The sequence below is a fragment of the Chiloscyllium plagiosum genome, unplaced genomic scaffold (assembly GCF_037043375.1).
Source record: "Chiloscyllium plagiosum isolate Xiang-an unplaced genomic scaffold, Cpla_swu_hap1 HiC_scaffold_37, whole genome shotgun sequence".
In the NCBI taxonomy this organism is placed as follows: Eukaryota; Metazoa; Chordata; class Chondrichthyes; order Orectolobiformes; family Hemiscylliidae; genus Chiloscyllium; species Chiloscyllium plagiosum.
The window spans coordinates 3,047,647-3,064,437 of record NW_028270175.1 but is presented as its reverse complement, the minus strand read 5'-3'; the positions used below and the strand labels follow the sequence as shown (position 1 = coordinate 3,064,437).

The 16,791-nt window shown below is 42.9% G+C and overlaps 1 protein-coding gene across 2 annotated transcripts in view; it reads left to right on the top strand.

Annotated features, from left to right (window-relative positions):
• The window catches only part of gabrd (gamma-aminobutyric acid type A receptor subunit delta), a 52,547-nt gene that overhangs the window by 24,277 nt on the left and 11,479 nt on the right, over positions 1-16,791 (top strand). For both annotated transcript variants that reach the window (XM_043676313.2, XM_043676315.2), the window contains exons 2-5: positions 2,903-3,015; positions 5,464-5,531; positions 9,574-9,794; positions 10,654-10,736. In XM_043676313.2, coding sequence (XP_043532248.2) covers positions 2,903-3,015; positions 5,464-5,531; positions 9,574-9,794; positions 10,654-10,736 — 485 coding nt within the window. The remainder of the gene's footprint in view (positions 1-2,902; positions 3,016-5,463; positions 5,532-9,573; positions 9,795-10,653; positions 10,737-16,791) is intronic.

The window sequence follows — 16,791 nt, the reverse complement described above, 5'->3', positions numbered from 1 at the left end:
AGAGGAGGCCACATCGGGTGCAGCAGATGCAGTAAATGATGTGTGTGGAGGTCCAGGTGAGATATATTTCCCTCCCTGCCCCTATCAGCGTTCCAGAAAGACCACTCCCTCCACGACTCCCTCGTCAGGTCCACACCCCCCACCAACCCAACCTCCACTCCCGGCACCTTCCCCTGCAACCGCAAGAAATGCAAAACTTGCGCCCATACCTCCCCCCTCACTTCCTTCCAAGGCCCCAAGGGATCCTTCCGTATCCGTCACAAATTCACCTGCACCTGGTGATACCATCAATAACAAATTTCAAGAAAGTTGGAGAGGGAGAAAAGAATGAAAGGGAAGGTGTGAGAGGAAGCAGGAGAGATGAACTGACAAGTGGGATGTCAGTGAAAGGCCTGAGGAGGTGGTGATGTGCCAAGCAAAAGAACAAAGAATGAAGCAGAGAAGGTGGAAATTGGAAAAGCACAATCATTAGCAGCAGCTGCTGTCTGAAGAAATGGGAGCAGTGCTCATGATCAGGAATCGTTGAACTCGGTGTTGAATGCAGAAGCCTGTAAAATGTCAAATCAGCAGATGAGGTACTGTCCCTAAAGCTTACACAGTGCCATGTTGGCTTCATTGGAACAATCCAGGAAGCTGATGACAGGGAGAGGAAAGAGAATTAAAATGACAGACATCCAGAAACTTTCAAATAGACTTAATGCAGACCCTTAGCCTCATCTATGTTGCTCATGCAGTGCTTAATTGATGTACATAATGGATGGACTTCCTAGCATCAACCTAGGTACTGGAAACACCAATGACAAACACAGCCCTGCCAACCCTCAAAATCCTCCTTGCCAGCATCTGGAGTGTGTACCAAAATTGGAAGAGCTGCCTTACAAACTAGTCAAGCAACAGCTTGATGTAGTCATACTCTTGGAATCATACCTTAAATACAATGTCCCAGACAACACCATCACTCTTCTTGGGTAATGTCCAGCCCTAGTTGTACTTGAAAAATTGGTGGTGAACTTCCTTCTTGAACTGCTGCATTCTATTTGGTTCAGATAGACACACAATGCCCTGAGGGAGGAAGTTCCAGGGTTTTGACCCAATTACACTGAAGGAATGCTGATATATTTCCAAGTCAGGATGGTGAGCGGCTTGGAGGGGAACTTGCAGGTAATAGTGTTCCCATGTAGCTGCTGCCTTTGTCCTTCTTGATGGTAGAGGTTGTGGGTTTAGAAGGTATAGTCGAAGGAGTTTTAGTTAAATTTATGCAGCACATCTTGTACCTCTGCTGTTGAATGTTGGTGACGGGAGAATGAATATTTATGGAGTTGATATAATTGTTATTAAGAGTTGATATTAGAAACACTCAATTAAAGCCCTCAGCTTTCATTTCATGCTTCCTTTGATTACCATGAGACAGAGCCCAGACCAAGCTCTCCATTGAAGATTCACTTTGATGAGTCAGTGTCAGACAGTCTGCCTATAGGACCATCCTAACCTAGTTTGACTACCTCAATTTGGTATAGACTCTTGGTGAAATGGCTTGGTAAGTGCCTCAGTGTCTGGAATTTTGGCCTTTCATCTGATCTTCAGAAGCCTCTGCAGGTAACTGCAGTGAAATGCTTAAAGTAATACTGATTCCTGCCCTAACCACACATGGGAAGAGCAGAGTGGGCAGGACTTTTGCTGTATCAACCCTTGGTTTTGTAGGTAGGCTTACTCCTTTTCAGTCCCAGAGTTATTTACAAAGTCTTCCAAAAGCTACATACACTACCTCAGACTGTGTTGGAGGCAGATTCAATTCTGCTTTCAAAGAGAAATTGATAATTGGGTATGCACATGAAAGTGGAGAAAGTGAGGACTGCAGATGCTGGAGATCAGAGTCGAGAGCTTGGTGCTGGAAAAGCACAGCCGGTCGGGCAGCATCCGAGGAGCAGGAGAATCAACTTTTTGGGCAAAAGCCCTTCATCAGGAATGGGCTTATGCCCGAAACACTGATTCTCCTGCTCCTCTGATGCTGCCTGACCGGCTGTGTTTTTCCAGCACCAAGCTCTCGACTCTGATCTCCAGCATCTGAGGCACTTACCAAGCCAGTTCACCAAGAGTCTATACCAAATTGAGGTAGTCAAACTGGGTTAGGATGGTCCTATAGGCAGACTGTCTGACACTGACTCATCAAAGTGAATCTTCAATGGAGAGCTTGGTCTGGGCTCTGTCTCATGGTAATCAAAGGAAGCATGAAATGAAAGCTGAGGGCTTTAATTGAGTGTTTCTAATATCAACTCTTAATAACAATTATATCAACTCCATAAATATTCATTCTCCCGTCACCAACATTCAACAGCAGAGGTACAAGATGTGCTGCATAAATTTAACTAAAACTCCTTCGACTATACCTTCTAAATGTGTTTTTCCACCACCACTCTCACAACTATGCACATATAGGGAAAACTTGGAAGGACATGGGGAAAGGGGGAGGGGAAATGATACTGGCTGCTCTTTAGCAGGGCCAACATGAACCCAACAGGCTGAATTGCCTCCTTTTATGCTGTAATCATTCTGTGATTCTACATTTCATCTCAACAGTAACATTTTCAAAGTATATGGCATGGTAGCAGCTGGGTTCTCACTTTGGCCTGCTTATACACTAACAGTGAAGTTGAAAACTGGAATGGGGAATCTGACAAAATTCACTTTCTGTATCTCAGACGCACAGAAACTGACAATCGCACCTCTATCTTGCCAAAAATAGGTAACTCGGTAGACTTCAGAGTTTAAGACTTTACTGGCCTGTATGACTTAGCTACATGCTGTCTTATCAGATCAGTGGTATGTTGTTACATTTTAGTATGTCTTTGCTTTAAAGTTGAACTTACTTTGTTACATTAAATAAATCTTTTTTTTAAAACAGGGCAATTACTGACCTTGGGGATTATATAACCACTGATATAGAAATTTCCTGGTTACCTAACCTGGATGATTTAATGAAAGGATATGCTCGGAACTTTCGACCAGGAATAGGAGGTAAGCCCAACAAGACTAAGACAAACAAATTAATAGTACCTGTTTGCTCATGAAGACCAAAATACTGAAAATTTATATTCAGACACTCAAAATATGGTATTTAGTGAGCTCTGTGCTGACAGAAACATTCCATGTTTTGTAAGTTTGACCTTACATGGGTGATAGTTTCCTGACTGATAATAATCAGAAAATCATGGGCAAAGTGCAGAGATTGATAAATTCTTGATCTCACAAGGAATTAAGGGCTATGGGGAGAATGCGGGTAAGTGGCGTTGAAATGCCCATCAAACATAATTAAATGGCGGAGTGGACTCGATGGACCGAATGGCCTTGCTTCCACTCCTATATCTTATGGTCTTATGGATTTCTGATATGCTGCCCATGGAGAAGTGTTCTACTAGTTGTACTCATTAATAGAGTTACCCCACACAGTGTAGTTCTCAGATTTGACTCTTCAGAGACAATTTAATAAAATAAACAAGGAAATAAATCCAAAACATTTGAGAACATTACAAGTCACTTAGACTATTTCACCAATAATTATACACAATTGCATCATTTTAACACATTTGAACTGGGAGCCTTAAAATCTACAATGAATCCAGCTGCTCATTTATTTTCTCTCCTCTCCGCCTGAAGTTGCTAACGTGACAGCACATCACAGCATCTCCAACTATTTCCTCATCCATCAGGAAGGCATTCACAATTGCATTAGAAGTCACTGGATAGCATTCAGGAATAGCAACTGAGGAGTGGCAGATGGAGTTCAATTTGGATAAATGCGGGATATTGTATTTTGGTAAAATAAACAAGGGCAGGAGAGGTTTGGAGGGATATGGGTCAGGCCGCAGGTAGATAGGGCTAGTTTAGTTTGGAAACATGATTGGCATGGACTGGTTGGACTGAAAGGTCATTTTCCACGCTGTATGACTCTATGACTCTATGAATTCATAACTCTGGTTGGATTGTGCCCTTCTTTGACCAATTATAATACCGCCAAATATGTTTAAACAACTCAACACTGATGAAAGATTAAATCTAGAGCCTCTTGGCCAGGTAAAGCACAATGGTGTACTGGCTAGCATATTTATTAATTCAGTTATTTGGAAAGTTATATTGGTTCATTTATAACAGATGATAGGAAATGATTATGGTCTTGTAAAAAAATCTTGAACTGTACCAATGAAAAGATATTGAAAGCCACCTGTTAAATACTCACTTGATTTTCTGACAGGTATAAATGATCTGTTGCTGCTTTGTGTTTGCTCCTGCCAATACTGGATTTTTACTCTTGGAGAATTAGAAAGTTCTCTGAAAAGATGATACAGCAGATTAGCACAATCTTACCAAAGAGATGTGGGAATAGACAGCAGGAAAACAGAGCGAAAATTAGGACTGCAGATGCTGGAGATCAGAGTCAAGATTAGAGTGGTGCTGGAAAAGCACAGGAGGTCAGGCAGCATCCGAGGAGCAGGAAAATTGACGTTTCGGGCATGCTGCTGGTTTTAGGTTTACAATACACCCAGTCAATACTTCAATTTTCCACCTCTGATGAAATGAGAAATTATTCACTTGCTTTTGATGAAGCTTTTCAATCATCTTTCATGTACTGTAATATTATTTAGCAGGTGTTTAGTTTCAGACAGAGTAATATAGACCACTTGTTATAAAACGATTGACTGAGTTGACTTAAGTTACAGGGTGGCTATGCATGTATCCTCTCCTCTGAAGCGGAGACTGAAATTAAAGAAAGGACTTTTCCTGTTAATTTAAGACAACATATAGGACTAACACTCAAATCAATAACTCAACTCTGCAACATGCATAACAGTGAACCCTGATTATGACTTGTAACTTAGACCTCAATAAATCATGTGTTAATGTGAGATAAGTATGAGATTGGAGTTCCAACCTGTGAGGAGAGCCAGAGCCCTGTCGCTACCCTGACATTCATTCTTTACTATGCTCTGGACTATCACGACCCACTTGGGACAATGCATCACTATGGAGCCCCACTTATACTGGGGCCATCGCAGATGAAGTGCAATGAGAAAATGAAATGCAATAAAATAAACAGAAAGGGAACGTAAGATTATTAACAACCTGTGAAAGAAACTGGAAAGCAATTGTGAGCTAGCAGCATATTAACTTGGAATTCATTCAGATAAGGACATTGTGATAGTGTCAAATCATAACTGTTAATGAACAAACCAATCTAATTGCTGAAGTTCAACTAGAAATTTTTCTTGTCCATATTCTTTTATTCTTTGCTCAATTTAGTTATGCAGAATATTCACCTGCCTCCAAGTGACCACAGTATGGCTAAATGATGACAACAGACAAATAATATTTTATGCAGTTTAATATCAATTTAAGTCAAATCTCATAACTCATGAATATTTTTCGTACAAGCCCCTTGTTTACTGATTTTCATTTTTAATTATCCAGGTCCTCCTTTGAACGTAGCTTTGGCTATAGAAGTTGCCAGCATTGACCATATATCAGAAGCTAATATGGTAACGTTTGCTCTTTCCTTGTTTAAAAAGGTGTATGTGACACTGTGTTATTCACAACATAACAAAATAAACTAGAGTCTACAGTAAAATAGTGCTCTGAATAAGTACAAGTCCCCATGAGATTGAAACAAAACCTTTGTTGGCAAAGTGGCAATCCTGTGTGAGAAACAAAAGTTTCCCAAATGATGCAGTAATATTATGGCTGTGCCTGGTGGGCAGATTGATGTTTTATACCTAAGCTGCATCTGAATCAAGTGAATGTACGCTAATAACTGCACTCACACAAAATTGGAAAAGATAATGGAACGACTAAGGGAGCCATTAGTATTTTCTAACAGGAGTGCTAGGTAATGAAAGTAAATAGTCTCGAATTTTCTCTACTCTGCCCCAACCTTTGACATGGTGTGTTGTTAAAGGCCTCATTATGAATGAGGAAGCCATATAAATGTAACAAGTCTGTCACCATAATGTGCTTCCCTATGAAGCTTCTAAATTAAGCTATGCACAGTCTCATGTATTTCTGTTGGATTTGACTTATGAATACATATGACAAAATGTATTCAGTTCTTTAAGACAATGAGTGGCAGAGAATTCTTTACCCTCCTGAGACAGGACTGGGAACCCATTGAGCTCCATTTAAATTCTCAGCTTTTAATGAATAATTGATAGAACTTGGCCTACCCCATCTGGGGTAACGTTTTTCACCATAAATTATCCAGTGTGGAATGATGATATAATAAGGCAGTCTGGTGAAACAGCTGCGTCCTGGTAAATGATGAGGGCATTACTCAGAATGAGGTACCATGGCACCTCTGAATGTACAGCAAAGAAACTTCATTGTATCTTTTCCATTGAGAAGTGGATGACGGTGTATGTGGTGTTCTGGCCAATACTTTATCCATCAAAGCACCAGAGCAAATTATCAGGCCATTTATCTCATCTGTTTTGTGTGATATTGTTTTGTGTATATTGGCAATCTGATGCAGCTTTGAGTCGACTGGATTCTCCTTGTTTATTGTGTTTATTGTGTGGTGCATGAGGCCATTGGCCTGTTTGGGTACTGTACTTACATGAACCATGAGTGCTCATGTCCTTGGACTCCTCCATCACCAGATCCTAGCAACATGACGGTTGGAGGAAGAGCACCTCATCTTCCGCCTAGGAACCCTCCAACCTCAAGGGATGAACTCAGATTTCTCCAGTTTCCTCATTTCCCCTCCCCCCACCTTGTCTCAGTCAAATCCCTCGAACTCAGCATCACCTTCCTAACCTGCAATCTTCTTCCTGACCTCTCCGCCCCCACCCCACTCCAGCCTATCACCCTCACCTTGACCTCCTTCCACTTATCGCATTTCCAACGCCCCTCCCCCAAGGCCCTCCTCCCTACCTTTTATCTTAGCCTGCTGGACACACTTTCCTCATTCCTGAAGAAGGGGTCATGCCCAAAACGTCGATTCTCCTGTTCCTTGGATGCTGCCTGACCTGCTGCGCTTTTCCAGCAACACATAATGCAACATCCCAAGGCACTTCATAGGAACATTGCAGAACAATCTTCAACATTAACCACATAAGGAAATGTTTGGATGATCAAAGGATTGGTCATGGAGTTGGGTTTTAAGAAGTTGCTTGGTCATAAATGCAAGATTGAGTGGCAGAATGTTCATATTCTGATGTAGGACTTGACCCCAGAACCCAACGCCATTCACTGATCCATGGCTGATATACAAGCAACACTTTGGACCAGGCACTCCGAGCACTGTCAAGAAATTTCTGAACTCTAAACTAATCTAAACATTGAAAGCTTTTTACCTCACACACTAGTTAACTTGTTTGAGTTGCTTCTGGATATGGTGTGGGGACATTGATTAAGAAGGTTTTCAATTTAGATTTATCAATAAAAAGTAAACTTTAAAACACAAGCCACAGTCTCTTCTCTACCCCCACCCCCACCCCCACCCACAACCCCAACTCTGAACTTTGCTGTTAAGCATATGGCACCCCTAATGCTGTGAGATTTTCAGTTTGATGAGTCATCTGCGCCACCTTTCAGCGAGGGTTCCAGCTGGGGCACTGGTTGACTTCAGGCAGAACCTAATGCCAATGCTGACCATTTTAATATGTAGGGGCAATACTGTGTAAATAATTCAAGATAATAATTGGAAAATACATATTTCTTCACATCAGTTTGCTATTGTGCTAGGTGTTTGCCAATACCTGTCACTAGATTAAGTAATCCTTCAGATTTTCATGATATGGCAATGCATATCAAATCTAAGAAAATGAATTATGACATTGGTTTTAATGCTGAACAGAGAACCAAACACTAAATCAAACTGGTCTGACTCTTCCACCTTCTAAGCATTATGGAAAAATCTGGGTTTGTCCCTCCTCATAGCAGCTATATGCAAAGTGATCAAACTCTCATCAGAAAACACTGTGATCCTGTGATTATTCAGTAAGCAACAAAATGTTGCTGAGAACTGATTGAAACACTGTTTATAAAATTCTCCATGGTGAATGGGGACAGGTATGAAAGTAAAATACAGACATTGTCAATCTAAGAACAAATTCATGTGTCCACAGGCATTGCCTGACCTGCTGTGTGTTTACCGCATTTTCTGAAATCAGGGCAGTAAGTTAGCTGGCATCGTGGCATTGTTGGAAGCTTCCACTCAAAGCAAGTTTGACTGAGTAAACAATACCAACAGTTTCCCATGGATTCAGAGATGTTTCAAAAACCCTTTGAGACAGGGACAGTCATTATATTGCACAGGGAGAACATTTCTCAAATTGCATCAGTTTTTTTGCCACAACTCAAGTGGGCTCAGGTAGAAAATGTGGTGGAAACCTGTCCCATTGAGTCTTTATTCTTGGAAAATTAATAATCTTATGGTGTCCATTCAACTGGGCTTTGGAGGTACCCACCCAAAAGAAGAAGACAGAAACAAGTAAGCTGTCTAATAATGAAGTGATAATCGTATAAAAAGGAAAGAATTTACATTTATATGTTGCTTGTCACAGCCATGAGGCATCACAAAGCATTTTACAGCCAATTAAATGCCTATGCATACAGTCACTGTGGCAGTATAGGAAATGCAGCAGTTAATTTGCACACAGCAAGCTTCTACGGATAATAATGTGATTGGCTCATCTGTGTTTGTGACGTGGCTTCACAGATAAATATGGCCCAGGACGTAGGGATAACTCCCCCTGCTCTTCTTAAAAATAGGGCCATGGGATCAAAGTCCACCTAAATAGGCAGATGGGGCCTTGACTTAACGTCTCCTCGAAAAGACAATACTTCAAACTGTGCAGCACTCTGTCACTGTTGCTGTGGAGTGCCAGCTTGGATTTTTCTGCACACACCCTGGCGTGAAACTTGAACCCAAACCTTCTGACTCAAAAATGAGAATGCAACCCACTGAGCCACTGCTGTTACCTCATATGTTGCATTTTACTGGCAATACTTCCACTTTACCATTGGAGTTGAAGTAATGTTTGTGTTACCAGCATTCATCATAACTAAGGTCAGCATCGGCCTTCCAAAAATTCAACAACTCACACCACAGAATAGTTACTCCTCACTACTGCACTCCTTGGACAGTTTTGGAAAATGCAGATTCTTTACCCAGCCTGGATAAAATGACTCCTCTACGGATCAGACAAAATCAGACACATATTGAAGAGTGATCATCTTATTTTCAAGTTTCTGAAATCATTTGTGGTTGAAAAGGAGAGTCTCAGTGAAACAGTAGAAAGTATAAAATGTTTATATTTATGTCATATAGTGAGTGAGGTTAGCTACTATTTAATTTGTTTAACATTTTTGTCTTTTGCGAACATATTTTCTCAATAAAGAATTTGTAAAAAAATGAGATGAAATTAATATCTCACACTAAGCAAAAGGAGAATTTGTTGATGTGAATGTTAATTATTTAATCCCTACAGACCTCAAACCTCTATAAAATTTTAAGTGCACATATTGCTGGTAAATCTGGTATCATACTCTTATTTGAGCTATTTCCTGTGTTCCTTTTGTCAGGAGTACACAATGACAGTTTTCCTTCGTCAGATCTGGAAAGACGAGCGGCTGTCATATAACCACACCAACAAGACCCTGGGCTTGGACAGCCGCTTTGTGGATAAACTGTGGTTACCAGATACATACATCGTGAATGCAAAGTCAGCCTGGTTTCATGATGTTACAGTAGAAAACAAACTCATCAGGCTTCAACCAAATGGAGTCATATTATACAGCATCAGGTTTGATTCAGTTTATCTTTCAGAAGTTAGGACTACCAAATCGAGATGAGTAAACCTTTAGAAACCTGTTTCAATAATCTGATCATTACATTGATAACTTCTGGATCTCTGCTGCTAGTAGTTTGTGTCCAGTTCCCTGATTATTAATGTGTCTTGCCTATGCCTGAACTTTGGATATGAGTTGCTATTAGACAGGATCCCAACTGGCAGTCCTGACCATTTCATTGTATGGAACTTATAGCCAGTGTTCTGTTTGTGGAACAAAGAAGAAAAAAAATTACAGCGCAAGAACAGGCCCTTTGACCTTCCAAGCCTGCGCCAATCCAGATCCTCTATCTAACCCTGCTGTCCATTTTCCAAGGATCTGTTTCCCTTTTCTGCCCGCCCATTCATGTAGATACATGACTGAAACCTACAGAAATTTATAAACAATTCAGACATCTCCTTTGGTATTGTCAGGGCAAGTTGGATAAGTTAGCATTTTATAAAACACAGGAACCTTTTGCAGTGTTATGCATAAAGTGTTATTCTGCTGTTAAGGGGCAGTTGTATTTGAGATGTCCTGTCCATCTCATCTAACTATTACCGAGACAAAGCATTTCCAGTACAATTATGAATTAATTACCACTGGTGTGGGAAGGGAGTAAATTTACAATTGCTTGCAGATTTTCAGTTTTGGGTCAGAAAAAAGCAGCATGACTTGACCTTCTGTTTTGACACTTTGCAATATAACAGTTGAAGCGAGAATTCTAAAGTGTGGTGGACTCACATTTTATAAACAGATGTCTCACGGAAATATTCATGATGAATCATGGATTAGAATCAACAGCATCTTCCTTAACTGTTTTGCTTTTGCCAGAATTACTTCCACAATTTCTTGTGATATGGATCTCACCAAGTACCCAATGGATGAGCAGGAATGCATGCTGGATCTGGAAAGTTGTGAGTTTATTTTATTCCCCGCTTCTTAGTTAATCTCAGGCACTGTGCGGTATTGAGGGACTGTGCGAGGGTTAGTGAGAGGTGCACTGAAAAGTGTTCCAGAGGATTAATAAGGAATATGTTGGAACATTTACGTTGAGTGGATTTGGAAGTAATGAATAGATTTAGGCTACAGTTGGGCCCACTAATTCTGGAAGGAGAACATAGGGGACCATGGGGCGGTACGATTCTAAGGTGGGACAGTTAGAAGGCTCACCTCAGTTCTCTGGAACTTTGTTTTAGTAACTATAAAAGATGTTAACCCTTTGTGTCCTCCACCCTCATGTCTCTGTACACCAACCCATTCCATGGTTCCTCGTAACTTGTATGCCAACTCTTGCCCCACTCCCTCCAAGGCCTCTTATATGTGCCATGCCAACACTGTAGCTACTCACCCAGTATCCACCATGGGCAGACCTCAGGAACCATGGGGAGATGGATGAAATAGAATAAACTTTTAAAAATCTAACACATTTCTCAAAGTACAGATTTAATGTGAAAAACCCCAGTTCATGTAAGTTAGAATTAGAATTAGGTTTATTGTTACATGTGCTCACATGAGTACAGTGAACAGTTTACAAGTCACCAATTACAGTTACACCAATTACTCCTCAGGTGCAAAGGTACCTAGGTACAGATTCTTAGCTACAAAGTGGAAAAATAAAAGAACAAGTTAATCATCACAGTCCTTCTTACTAAAAAGTAGAAAAATAAAGAAACACTGTTAACAGTCAATCCCACAACCCAGAAGTGCCTGGCTATCCTGGGCTCACACTCCTCAAGGCTCAATCACCAACCACCCTTCCCTTAACACCACCATCCTCTTCCCCAACACCATCACACCACACCCCCTCCCCCACCATCACCCCTCCCACCACCACCACCCCCTTCCCCCACCACCACCCCCTCCCCCACCATCACCACCCCCTTCCCCCACCACCACCCCCTTCCCCCACCACCACCCCCTCCCCCACCATCACCACCCCCTTCCCCCACCACCACCCCCTCCACCACCACCACCACCCCCTCCCCCACCACTACCACCCTCTCCCCCACCACCACCCTCTCCCCCACCACCACCCTCTCCCCCACCACCACTCCTCTACCACCACCACCCTCCCCCACCACCGCCAGTACCACCACCACTGCCTTAGGTTTTCAAAACTGTTCAAGTGGTTATTTTCTTATAAAAACAAGCTTCTGTTCCTACCCCTAACCCTTCAATAATTTCTTAAATTGTTAACAGTGATTCTAGATCACCTGCAGAGACCACCTTAGGTTTTGAAATTCATTCACAATGAGCAGCTCCTAGGGAAGAGTTAACAAATAAATCTATTGATAATGTTTTTAACCAACGTGTTCAGAGACATTATGACACATCTCTGGAGCAGAATGGGGCTTGAACTCAGGCCTCTTGGCTCAAAACTGGATACTACCACTGCAACACAAGAACATTATATAATAACACTATTGAAAATCTTTTTTATTAACCTATGTTTTCTAATCAGCCTGTTCAGAGATGTTATTACACTCCTCTGGAGCAGATGGGACTTGAGCATGAGCCTCCTGGCTCAGAGAGAAGAGCACTACCACTGCGCCACCAGAGCCTTGTGTGATGTATCTATTGAGACTGTGCGAACAGATTTCTATGAGCAGCCCTGTCAGTCAAAGTAGCCCAGCAATGATCCATCTTCTTTTCCACAATCACTGATCACTGTAATCCAACTGCATTTTGTAACAGTTTTACAAACTTTAATTATGAAAGTTAAGCAGACCTTATCTGCCCTTCAAAAGGTATTAACTATATTATACAATTACTGAATAAATTTATAGTTCAGATCCTTGCAACAGCCAAACTGAGATCTGTTTGAACTCAGCACCAAGTTCGAAAGGCCCTGCAGACTTCAGGTTTCCCTTCTGCCCCTGCCCTCTTCTCCCTACTGGCAAAAGTTGGCTGTGTCAAAGGTTAGAACCTCCACATCCAGGAAGTCATCTGCCATTTTTAAAGGTCCAATTCCACAAAAATCAAGCCCTTAATGTGTGGCAGTCAAAGGGTCAAATGAAGGCTGTCCTTATGTGTGTGGGGGTGGGGAGTGTGGGGAAGCTGAATGTAACTAAGAGGTTGATGACGGCATTGGTGCTAAGTTTGCAGATGAAATAAAGATAGGTGGAGGGACAGGTACTGAGGGGGGAGTGGGGAGCTGCAGAAGGACTTAGACAGACTAGGAGAGTGAGCAAAGAAGTGGCAGATGGAATACAATGTGAGGAAGTGTGAGGTTATACATTTTGCTCGGAAGAACAGAGGCGTGGACTATTTTCTAAATGGAAAAAGGCTTCAGAAATCTGAAACACAAAGTTTGGACGTCATGTTGCTGCTGTACAGGACATTGGTGAGGCCAATCTTTGTAATACTGCATTCATTTCTGATCTTCGTTCTATAGGAAAGATGTTGTTAATCTTGAAACAGTTCTTGTGGTTCTGTTCACCGAGCTGGGAATTTGTGTTGCAGATGTTTCGTCCCCTGTCAAGGTGACATCCTCAGTGCTTGGGAGCCTCCTGTGAAGCGCTTCTGTGATCTTTCCTCCGGCTTTTGTAGTGGTGGAGGAAATGCCGGAGGAAAGATCACAGAAACGCTTCACAGGAGGCTCCCAAGCACTGAGGATGTCACCTAGACAGGGGACGAAACGTCTGCAACACAAATTCCCAGCTCGGCGAACAGAACCATAACAACGAGCACCCGAGCTACAAATCTTCTCACAGACTTTGAAACAGTTCAGAAAAGATTTACAAGATGTTGCTGGGGTTGGAGGGTTTGAGCTGTAGGGAAAGGCTGAATAGGCTGGGGCTGTTTTCTCTGGAGCATTGGAGGCATAAGGGTGACCTTATACAGTCGGTACTAATATAACACAATAGCTCAATTCTCATGCAATCTCACTTTATAGGAAAATCGTGCTATAGCCACACCATTTAAACTAATAGATGGAACTAGAATTGCATTATAACCAATACAGGCAAGGAAAGCTAATATTCTGCAAATAACGGTCTAAATTCTTCAATCACATTAAAGCCAATTTGTGTTGAAGGAACACATGTTATAGCAGAATCATCTGTAGAGGTTTATAAAATCATGAGGGGCAAGGATAGGATAAATAGCTAAGAGTAAGGGAGTCCAAAGGCAAAAGGTATAGGTTTAAAGTGAGAGGGGAAAGATTTAAAAGGAACCTGAGGGGCAACTTTTTCACACAGAGGTGGTGCATATATGGAACAAGCTGCCAGAGGAAGTGGTGGAGGCTGGTACAATAACAACACTTAAAAGGCATTTGGATGGGTACATGAATAGGAAGGGTTTAGAAGGATATGGGCCAAATGCTGGCAAATGCGACTAGATCAGTTTAGGATATCTGATTGGCATGGACAAGTTGGACAAAGGGTCTGTTCCCATGCTGTATAACTCGATGACTCAATGAATGTTGTCCTGGTGTTTGAGAGGTCCAGATCCTGGGGATGAAGAGCTTGTCATATGAGGAGCAGTTGAGGACTTGGGGTCTGAACTCAATCGAGTTTGGAAGGATGATGGGGGATTTCATTGAAACTTACAGAATACTGAGAACCCTGGCTTGAGTGGACGTGGAGAAGATGTTTCCACTAGTAAGAGAGGCTAGGACCTGAGGGCATGCCTCAGAGTAAAGGCTAGGGCTATTTTCCCTGGAGCATTGGAGGCTGAAGAGTGACCTTATACAGTTGGTTCTGATATAGCCCTTTATAACTGAGATAAGGAGGAATTTCTTCAGCCAGAGGGTGGTGAATCTGTGGAACTCATTGCCACAGAGAGCCATAGAGGCCAAATCATTGATTATAATTAAGACAGTGATGGATAGGTTCTTGATTATTAAGGGGATCAATGGTTATTAGGTGAAGGCAGAAGAACGGAGTTGAGAAACATATCAGCTATGATCAAATGGTGGACCAGACTTGATGGGCCGAATGTCCTAATTCTGCTCCCGTATCTTATGTGCTTACCTTATTAAGGGGTGCACTAGAAGTTATGAATGCAGGAGAAGCTACCTGGTTGCGTTATCATGCTTCTGATTAGTACACAGAGGAATTATAAACAAGGCCCCAAGAGTTTATAGGGGAAAGTGAGGACTGCAGATGCTGGAGATCAGAGCTGAAAATGTGTTGCTGGAAAAGCGCAGCAGGTCAGGCAGCATCCAAGGAGCAGGAGAATCAACGTTTCGGGCATGAGCCCTTCTTCAGGAATGCGGAAAGTGTGTCCAGCAGGCTAAGATAAAAGGTAGGGAGGAGGGACTTGGGGGAGGGGCGTTGGAAATGCGATAGGTGGAAGGAGGTCAAGGTGAGGGTGATAGGCCGGAGTGGGGGTGGGGGCGGAGAGGTCAGGAAGAAGATTGCAGTTAGGAAGGTGGTGCTGAGTTTGAGGGTTGGGACGGAGACAAGGTGGAAGAAGGGGAAATGAGGAAACTGGAGAATTCTGAGTTCATCCCTTGTGGTTAGAGGGTTCCTAGGCAGAAGATGAGGCGCTCTTCCTCCAACTGTCGTGTTGCTATGATCTGGCGATGGAGGAGTCCAAGGACCTGCATGTCCTTGGTGGAGTGGGAGGGGGAGTTGAAGTGTTGAGCCACGGGGTGGTTGGGTTGGTTGGTCCGGGTGTCCCAGAGGTGTTCCGCCTACTTGCGGAACATTTCAGAGAACACCTTTGGGACACCCGGACCAACCAACCCAACCACCCCGTGGCTCAACACTTCAACTCCCCCTCCTACTCCACCAAGGACATGCAGGTCCTTGGACTCCTCCATCGCCAGACCATAGCAACACGATGTTTGGAGGAAGAGCGCCTCATCTTCCGCCTAGGAACCCTCCAACCACAAGGGATGAACTCAGATTTCTCCAGTTTCCTCATTTCCCCTTCTTCCACCTTGTCTCCGTCCCAACCCACTGCCTTCCTAACCTGCAATTTTCTTCCTGACCTCTCCGCCCCCACCCCCACTCCGGCCTATCACCCTCACCTTGACCTCCTTCCACCTATCGCATTTCCAACTCCCCTCCCCCAAGTTCCTCCTCCCTACCTTTTATCTTAGCCTGCTTGGCACACTTTCCTCATTCCTGAAGAAGGGCTCATGCCCGAAACGTCGATTCTCCTGCTCCTTGGATGCTGCCTGACCTGCTGCACTTTTCCAGCAATACATTTTCACCCAAGAGTTTATCCCTAGTACAACTGAGACAATCTATCCAACAGACGAATCATTTCAGACAGCTGGTTAGCAATTAGTTTTATTGGATTTGTAGTTTAAAAGCATTGTATTGTTTGAGAATAGTACAATTTTATTGCGAATACCTCACATACGTCTGTTGCTTAACTGTAGCTCAGCTCCGTTATATTTCAATTAGATTTTAGATTAGATTAGATTACAGTGTGGAAACAGGCCCTTTGGCCCAACAAGTCCACACCGACCCGCCGAAGCGAAACCCACCCATACCCCTACATTTACCCCTTACCTAACACTACGGGCAATTTAGCATGGCCAATTCACCTGACCCTGCACATCTTTGGACTGTGGGAGGAAACCGGAGCACCCGGAGGAAACCCACGCAGACACGGGGAGAAAGTGCAAACTCCACACAGTCAGTCGCCTGAGTCGGGAATTGAACCCGGGTCTCTGGCGCTGCGAGGCAGCAGTGCTAACCACTGTGCCACCGTGCCGCCCACCATATCTTCGTTGTTGTCCCAGAAGTGGCTGAGCAACCTGTAAACAAGGGACAACTCAAGAATATGCTTTGTGCCGCCCTTTCCATTCTAAGAAGAAGTGAGATAGATGGAGTCTATTTAAAGTAACTCTTGATGTCAGTTGACAGGATTCTCTCCTTATCTCAGGCAAGATATTATTGCCATAGAGGGAGGCCAATGAACCCTCACCAGCCTTGTTCCCCTGGATGGTGGGAGTGTCCTGTGAAGAGAGATTGTGCAAACTGGACCTGTATTCTCTAGAGTTTTGAAGAA